Genomic DNA, 9,603 nt, shown 5'->3' on the forward strand with positions numbered 1-9,603 from the left:
TTATAATTTTATAATTTTATAATTTTATAATTTTATAATTTTATAATTTTATAATTTTATAATTTTATAATTTTATAATTTTATAATTTTATAATTTTAGAATTTTATAATTTTATAATTTTATAATTTTATAATTTTTATTTTTATTATTTTTTAATTTTATAATTTATAATTTTTTAATTTTATCATGATTTTATAATTTTATAATTTTTAAAGATATGTAATGTTGTGAGTCTAAGTAGTTAGACTATACAATTCATTAAATGGTGAGACACCAGGAATAACAATGCAATTAAGCTATAAAAAACTATTATACCACTCAAGTCAAAATCATTACCCGTTTAAATTACAATTGTGTTAACACCTGTGAAGCACAGAGTACCAAATATTTTGTGATGGAAGAGTAATACCCATTACATGCGGTGCAAAGAGACCCACATGCTCCAAAACCAGCTGAATGGCGCAAGTTCAAAGATTCCACTTCTGTTTTGTCCTTTCCACCCAATTTAAATTAAAAAAGAGTACCAAATTATTGAAAAAATCTGTATAATGCTACATGTCCCAAGTCCACTACTACCCTCAACCTTGAAAGTTACTTGAACCCAGAACATCTGCTACCTCTGGGGTATTCCAGGGGGTGTCTTTGTTGTTTCAGGTTTGCACCAATTATCCACTTCCTATCTGAATTGCTTTTTCAATTGACAATGTTATTGTTCTGCGAGTTATCTCAACTGGGCACGTGATTTTGCTTGCAAATTTGATTGAACTTGATCTTTCTGGCAGTCTCATTGCAGAGTAAAAGTCAAAGGGTTAAATTAAATTACAATGCTTTGATTCCATTGTCTTTAAATTTCTCAGTAAAATTGTCTGTGTCAATTGGAGTATTGAGTTACTCTGTTGCTTTGTCTGTACCATGTTCTTACGTATTGTGTTTCTGATGATGATTAATTGGTGATTGATAGTAAGTTTGGGAGTTACTAATATGAAACTCTAATCGTTTTGATAGTTGGTCGTAGGATTTTCTTTTTCTTATTTTGATATACGATGATGAATTATCTAAGATGAAACTGGGAGGGGTGTTCTGGCAAACGGGCTAGTCTATGATGGGAGAGACACCCACATTTAGTACTTGCTCGAATCACGAGAAAGATTGATCGTTGTGGTTTGAGAAATAAACAAAAAATTACATCTGAGATGGGGTTCATCAAATTTATGTTTTGTTAGTTGGTTTGGTTTCCAGTATTGTGTTGGCCCTGTTTAACCACTGAACATGACACGTTTGCTGTCTTACCGATTCTGTTCAGCCTTTGTTAAGGGAAAGATATGGCATAAGCATATGGAGCTGTTGCCTGATTGATGGAATTTCAATTATTTGTTGTTTTTCATTTGAAATTCTTTATACCATTCAGAACTTTGATCACACCCTTCAGCCTCAACCTGTCCTCTCTTTAGTCTTCTTTGAAGACTTGTTTTTATGAGATTCCATTGATTTTCTGAATTAAGTACCAACTTGACATGTACTGTTCCTTTTCTTTTATGTTGATTTTTTGCAAGGTATCATCATCTTGAATGGCAGTAATGATGACTTTGCAAGGTTATTGTTACAACAATATAAAGTTGGGAAATCAGCGAAGAGCACTACACAATCTCAGTTTTCCAGGCTCAATTTCAGTTCGTAAGTTGTCAAAGAATAGAAGGTCAAAATCTGATAAGTCGGAGAATGATAAATTTCCTAGATTCCTGATTGAAATGCGACAGACAGGATTGCCTCCATCAAAATATGGTACAAATGGTAGAGTTGTCAAAATGGTTCCAACAAATGAGGTAGTGAAAAGAAAGACAATGTCAGAGAATAAAGTGGAAATAGGGAGCAGTTCAAAGCAAGATGTTAATGGAGCAAGTTTAGTAAGAAGGGACCCTAGCCTGGCATTGACAAAGACAGTGAAATCTAGAACCTCTAAAGAACTTCCACCACTAGAAGAGCTAAAAGTTTTGCCCTCGGATGAAGGCTTCAGTTGGGCCAATGAAAATTACAATTCCGTGCAGAGATCTATTGATGTTTGGTCTTTTGTTCTTTCCTTACGTATTCGAGTTCTATTGGACAATGCAAAATGGGCATATTTGGGTGGCTTTACAGAAGAAAAACAGGTAGGTTATGGAAGTTATGTCGTTGCCAACTTCTTCTCTTCTGACTTCAGTTATTTCCGGCAGGGATACTCTCAACAAACATTTCTTCAGCCCTCATCCCTATGAATTTTCTAATTAAGTTTCTGTTCTGCTTTTCCTTTGCTGATTCAAAGTAATTTGACATTGTATTTCAGAAAAGAAGAAGGCAGAAAACTGCTGCATGGCTAAGGGAAAGTGTATTACAGCTTGGTCCAACTTTCATTAAACTTGGACAGTTATCATCAACAAGGTCGGATCTATTTCCTCAGGAGTTTGTAGATGAGCTTGCGAAATTGCAGGTACATTTGTAGGGTCTAGTACTCAACTTGGGTGCCTGTTTGACATATTTTTAGAGAAATTCTATTTGCAAGGAATTCACTGTATTTTGAATTTTACATTTCACTTTCTTTTCAATGTAGTTACAAGTTAGTTATAGATGCTTACAGTGCTGACTTAGGATTGAGTTACGCTCATAGCTATTTATAGCTATCTCTGATGTAATCACAGTTAATTTTGAATCATATTTTTAGTTCTCTCTTGTCTTCCTATCTTTTCTTTATATCTCTCATTTCCAATACTTAATAATAGTTTTTAATCTTAATACAATATTCTGCAGGACAGGGTACCTGCTTTTTCTCCTAAGAGAGCAAGAGGCTTTATTGAGAGTGAATTAGGAGCTCCCATTAATGTATTGTTTAAAGAGTTTGAAGATCGGCCCATTGCTGCTGCTAGTCTTGGTCAGGTGAATTATGCCTATGCTGACAATCATATTTCTTTTTTTTTATTTCTTGTATTCAAGCTAATGATCTTAATGCGTTGATGTTAGTGGCGGCCTTTGAAGTGCTAGAACTCTAAATTTGAACACAACTTCTTGACAGTACAGACAATCAGACGAGATAACTCAGCTTTTTTTACTTCCAATTTTGGGGGCCCTATTTGTAGGTTCATCGAGCGATATTACACAATGGAGAAAAAGTAGTTCTCAAAGTCCAAAGGCCTGGACTAAAGAAGCTTTTTGACATTGACTTGCGTAAGTCGTGGTCATTTTGTTTCTTCCCTTTGCTACGTCTTGTGATTTTGATATAGTTATTGTCATCACACTTGAGATGGATCAAAGGATTTCTAAATTATTTGAGGAAACTCTCTACATGATTTGCAATATCTAATATTAGGGTATTTAAAACAAGGTGTCAAATCCTAATAATTTTATAATGCCCCCAATATAAAAGGTATTTTCTGTAAATAGGTTATACTTTCTAATATTCTTTCTCATAATAGAGCATACAAAATCAAATGCAACTTTTAACATGAACAGTGGCTTCTGGCACATTGAAAGGATACCTTCAAGTTAATCACTAGACTTAACAAACCTCAGTTATTTCGTCATGAGAACTTTTTTCCTTGATCAAGTGATGATCATTTTCTTTATTGCTTTGTTCACTTATGTGAAGTCTCTTGATTATCCGCAATAAAGCTTCATATGATCAACATTTTCAAACTATAATACACAAAGTAGCTGTTTATTCTTATAAGCTCACACATGAACATTTTCTTGGCTCAATACATGGTCTCTAAACTTCAACAACTACTTTTTGCTTCTTACTTTGCCTAGATACAAGATTTACCATAAACAAAAATACAATATTCCAATTTAGACTACCCAGCAATAGATTAATCACCCTATCTGCATTGAAGTATTCCAAACTCGAACATTTCATATGTCTTTATATAGCAATCCTTGACCCAGACCATTCTTAATGTATCTCAAGATTCATAGGACTACATTCCAATAATCAACACATGAAAATAGTGTAAAATGACTCATCGTATTGTCTGTCAAGGAAATATCTAGTCTAGTTATTACATTAAAAAAGTAGATATGATATGATATGATTTGATAAGTATGAAATAGTGAAAGAGATGAGGGGAAATCTCCCTTGTGTTGAATATACACACAAGGTCCTTTATTTATAATAGAAGAAATATGGGCTAAGCCCAAAATACAAATAAGAAATATAAACAAACTAACTAAGAAATATAAACAAACTAACTAAAGATAAGAGATAAATATAAACTAAATATAATATCTCTAACAATAAGGGAATTTCTTACCAAATATTTACCCATTATTACACATTGATTTTGTTTTGTTCCTTATTATTGTATGTCTTCATTATAAATACGAATACTAATGTGTGTACATAATATATGTATGAAATAGGAAGAAGATTAGGAGAAATCTCCCTTGTGTTGAATATACACATAGGGTCCTTTATTTATAATAGAAGAAATATGGGCTAAGCCCAAAATACAAATAAGAAATATAAACAAACTAAATAAGAAATATAAACAACAGAACTAAAGATAAGAGATAAATATAAACTAAATATAATATCTCTAACACTCCCCCTCAAGCTGGAGCATACAGATTGTATGGACCAGGCTTGGAATAAATAAACTCAATTTGAAATATATGATCTGTCTTCAGGAGTGTGCGACAAACAGATGCGCAATCACATGTCGACGAACAACTAACAGCAATTTATGGACAGTAGTAGACAACTGAGAAACTTCAAATAGCACCATTAAACTTCAAGTGAGATGACTTTGACAAAGGAGAACAATGACAAACTCCAGGGACTAGATTGCCATCAAGTAAGGATGGGGCTTGCATCAAAACTACAGGGAATGCCATCACTGACTGGTGGGGCCTGTAGTCGCTAAAAGCGACAAAACTACAGGGAATGCCATCACTGACTGATGGGGCCTATAGTGGCTAAAAGCAAAAAAACTGCAAGGACTGCCATCATTGACTAGTGAAGTTTGAAAGCCTAAAACCTGGTTCATACTCCCCCTCACGACGAACTGCGGAAGTGACGGTGCGCCGATGACAGACCGTGAAAGTGGAAGATAATAATAAGCTCTTATTCATCAAAGCACCCAAAAACAAATCTGACAGATTTGACAAAGGGTTGGTGAAATTGTTTCAACCCATAATTTTAGTGTTGAAATTTCTTGGTGTTAACCACTCTAACTGTCCTTGAAGACCTTTTAGAAAAGATAAGATAGCGGAAGCAATAGAGGTAGGACTAGGTGTTGGTGCATCGGTGGCACAAGTGGCGGAGACGATGGTCGAAGACGATTGTTGGAGACTGTTGCCGGAGACGGTGGCCGGCGGTGAATGATAATGATCGATGGCGAGTAGCGGCGATGCACAGCGGAGGCAGTGGCCTTTCTTGGCTGCAGTAGAATGACATAGGTTGAAAGACTTTTAGTAGGGGCTATCGGCAGCCATGGCGCCTGGCCGCCGGCATACAGCGAAGACAACGGCTAAAGAATCAGAGAACCTAGCTCTGATACCATGTTAGAAGTGAGTTTTAGACCTAACTCAACCCCACAAAACCGGCTTATAAGGTGAGGTCTGCATCCCACTTATATATTATAAATTGGCCTTATCTCTAGTCGATGTGGGACTTCCAACACACCCCCCTCACGCCGAGGTATATACATCTCGAGCGTGAGGTGGTCTAATAACGGTCCAATAGCGGGTGGAACAATATATCCAACAAATATCGCTAGGATAGGCTCTAACCATAGCTCTGATACCATATGAAATAGGAAGAAGATTAGGAGAAATCTCCCTTGTGTTGAATATACACATAGGGTCCTTTATTTATAATAGAAGAAATATAGGCTAAGCCCAAAATACAAATAAGAAATATAAACAAATTAAATAAGAAATATAAACAACAGAACTAAAAATAAGAGATAAATATAAACTAAATATAATATCTCTAACAATATGGAACTTATAATATTTTTTCTTGGTTTCTCTTTTCTCAACATGGTCCCAAGCAGTACCATCCTCTATGACCTATTTTTCACTAATCCTTTCAACACTAATAAAGTATTGAAGTTTCCCAAGCCATTGATCTACAGTGCTAATGTAATTGGGATCAAATTTCTCATTGTGATGCTTATGCTAATAAAAAGTCTAATAAATATAAATATTGTTTTTAGGTAGCTTTACGTTAATAATCTAGTCTGGTCAATGATCTGAATGAGTTATTTCTTACACATGTTTTGAGCTTTAGTAGTACCAATTGTGGTCAATTAGTGGTTAAAGCCTGGTCATTATTGAAACTTTGTTTTACTCTAACAAGTTTCCTTGTCATGTCCAGGAAACTTAAAGCTGATTGCAGAATATTTTCAAAGAAGTGAAACTCTAGGGGGTCCAACAAGAGATTGGGTTGGTATATATGAAGAATGTGCAACGTAAGTAATAAAACATTATGTTTTAAGCAAATTTCTTCTTCCCTCATTGCACGTTAAAGTCTTAGACTTTTACTAACTTGTTTTGGCCTTCATTTTACCTACTATTATTAATTACTGTCATTGGAATTGTCCCTTATGTATTTTATATTGTCCTTAACATGTCTTATGTAATTTATATTGTCCTGCACATGGTACTTTTCAGGATTTTGTATCAAGAAATTGATTATATAAATGAAGGAAAGAATGCTGATAGATTCCGTCGAGATTTTCGAAACATAAAGTGGGTCCGAGTACCTGTATGTTTCTTGTTGCTATACTATACTCTGCTGGATATTTTTATTCAGATAGTTTCAGTTTCCTTGAAACTTAGTTTACCTCTCCAATCTTCCTAATCTTCTTTAAACATGTATGTAGCACATATAAATCACTAATGTCTAGAACTAACGATAATTTTTACTACTGCATCCTTCGTTTTCACCTTTGCAGCTGGTTTATTGGGATTATACTGCATCGAAGGTATTGACATTGGAGTATGTACCAGGTTGTCAACTCGACAAGTGCATCTTACTTGATTTCTTCTTTTTCTTTAAAAGTGGAAGCTACAATAATTAACTTTTTCCCTTCAAGTAGTATGTCATTATATCATTGAACTTTGCTTTTACTTTTTGAAAATAGGTATCAAAATAAATGAAGTGGATATGTTAACTTCACGTGGTTATGATCGATTACAAATCTCATCACGCACTATTGAGGCATACTTGATTCAGGTCCACATAGATGTTTCGCTCTGAAACTTTCAATATTCAATATTGTCATCTTTTGGGTTCTTGTGAATGTTTAATAGCGTATATATGCCCATGTTCTAATAAACATAGAAAAGACATTTTGCTTCAAGAAAGGTGTAGATAAAAAGTATTTTGAGTATTAAATCTTGCTTGTTTTTCAGATATTGAAAACTGGTTTCTTTCATGCTGATCCACATCCTGGAAATCTTGCCGTTGATGTTGATGAAGCAATTATTTATTATGACTTTGGTATGATGGGGGACATAAAATCTTTCACCCGAGAGAGGCTGCTTGAACTGTTTTATGCTGTCTATGAGAAGGATGCCAAAAAGGTCTAGTTTCTACTTTGATTGCATCTTTGTAAACATGGAGACATTATCATAGCAAGTACTTGCCATCTGATGTCTTGATAAACTAATATCAAAATTTGTTTTCTATTGTTTCTTCATGCATCTTGCTTTTTGTAGACATGTAAGATTGCATGGAGCTTGATATACATCAAAATATGAAACTTGTATAGGAATTATATGTTAGCAAACGTTAATTTGTGTGCAATGTTTAGGGAGAAATTTACTGTTTGAAAGATGAATACAAGGTAAACAATGATGGATTAGCAAACCTTTGTGCACCAATCTCCAAAGCTTAGCTCTGAGGGAAGTGTCCTCTATTCCTTTTAGGAAAACTTCCCCTTGAAGTGGGAGAACTCCGAGAGGAAATGCTAAGGACTTTCCTATTTGGATATACACCAAGATTTAGCTTTAAGTCCTTGCATGTCTAACCTAGTCTTGGATGTGCTTATCAAGGACATACAAAAGAGTTTCCTTATTTTTGTATTTTTTTGTGCATGATTCTTGATTGAGAAATCAAGGGAAGCAATTAACATTAGGCTTGAACTTTGAAGGAAAATTTTGGAAACATAGGGTTTTCATTTAAGTAGGACTAAGACAGTATATGCAATGCAATTTTAGAAAGACATAGGAGGAAGCTGACTCATAAGTAAAGTGGGAGAATATATCATCATACCATAGGTTTTTAAGTTTAAAGTTGGCTTCAATCATACAAAATAATGGAAAAAAGGAATGATAATGTTACAGACAATAAAAGATGGATAAAATGAGAAAGGTATCAGAGGTTATTTGTGATGGCAAACTAGCCATCAAATTCAAAGGCAGGTTTTATCACACAACTATATGCCCAACTATACTCTATGGTAGTGAATATTGGACTATGAGAGAACAACATGAAACAGGTGGGAATAGTAGAAATAAGAATGTTATGATGGATGTGTGAGCATACAAGAATGGATAAAATAGAAAATTATTTGTTAGATTGTTACAAATAGAGGATATGAGAATGTATTTTCAATCAATTCTAAATAATATATTTCAATATTATTTTCTACTTGGTATCAGAGCTTCCAATCTTGGAACTCCATTCCGCTGCACAATCGTCGCTGCCGTTGTCCGACCACCGTCGCTGCCGCCGTTGCCGGTTGGGGTCGTTGATAGGGCAGAAAGGTGCGCCCAACTCCGACGACCACAACGCTGGAAGTCGCTTCGTCAGAGGAGCCGCCACGCGCCGCCGCCGGCGCGTGTAGCCCACTCGCCGGCGCCAGCACAGACAGGGTCGCCGGAGTGTCCTGAGTCCATTCCTAGGGTCGGTGACGACTCGTTTGGGCTGTATTTGAGCAGATCTGAGTTTTAAGTTTTGCTCCTTTTTTTCCGGCGAGACCCACTCGCCGTCACTGCCACAGAAGAGTCGCTGGAGACTCCTGAGTCTGTTCCTAGGGTTTGTGACAACCCATTTGACCTTTTCTTGAGTAGATCTGGTTGTTTAAGTTCTGCTCCTTTTTTCTCAGTGTGACCCATACACCGTCATCGTCTTGGAGACTCCCTCGTTGCATTCTACGGGATATCTGAAGTAAAAATTATTCCTTTGAAAGCAATGGATGAATCAATGAGTAAGTCCTTTGGATCATGCACTTTGTCCATAAAAGGTAAGATTTGCCTCAATACTGTTGATCATGTGTCTCAAGGCATTTGGATTCTTGATTCGGGTGCAACTGATCATATGATACCTTTTAGTGTGTCCTTCGACTCATATGGTAAAAGAAATAAAGAACAACTTATTACAGTTGCAAATGGTCAGGGTATTCCTATATGCGGCTCTGGGAATATAATTTTGGACTCATCTATTGNATTGAAGGATGTTTTACATGTTCCTCAATTAGCCAACAATCTTATCTCTGTGCAAAAANTCACAAAGGATTTAAATTGCTCAGTAACATTTTTTCCAACTTATTGTGTTTTTCAGGACCTTGCCACGGGAAAGACAATTTTAACTGCTAAGGAGCATAGTGGGTTGTATTTTTTAAAGT

At 35.4% G+C, this 9,603-nt stretch overlaps 1 protein-coding gene across 1 annotated transcript in view; it reads left to right on the plus strand.

Moving 5' to 3' along the window:
- The first annotated feature begins 381 nt into the window (after positions 1-381).
- LOC106779977 (protein ACTIVITY OF BC1 COMPLEX KINASE 7, chloroplastic) overlaps positions 382-9,603 on the plus strand; it is a 23,544-nt gene continuing 14,322 nt past the window's right edge. Inside the window, exons 1-10 of the mRNA XM_014668194.2 lie at positions 382-655; positions 1,555-2,148; positions 2,322-2,465; positions 2,783-2,908; positions 3,109-3,196; positions 6,348-6,441; positions 6,644-6,737; positions 6,928-6,982; positions 7,117-7,208; positions 7,388-7,558. Coding sequence (XP_014523680.1) covers positions 1,570-2,148; positions 2,322-2,465; positions 2,783-2,908; positions 3,109-3,196; positions 6,348-6,441; positions 6,644-6,737; positions 6,928-6,982; positions 7,117-7,208; positions 7,388-7,558 — 1,443 coding nt within the window. The 5' untranslated portion in view covers positions 382-655; positions 1,555-1,569. The remainder of the gene's footprint in view (positions 656-1,554; positions 2,149-2,321; positions 2,466-2,782; positions 2,909-3,108; positions 3,197-6,347; positions 6,442-6,643; positions 6,738-6,927; positions 6,983-7,116; positions 7,209-7,387; positions 7,559-9,603) is intronic.

This window comes from Vigna radiata, unplaced genomic scaffold (genome assembly GCF_000741045.1).
Source record: "Vigna radiata var. radiata cultivar VC1973A unplaced genomic scaffold, Vradiata_ver6 scaffold_70, whole genome shotgun sequence".
NCBI lineage: Eukaryota > Viridiplantae > Streptophyta > Magnoliopsida > Fabales > Fabaceae > Vigna > Vigna radiata.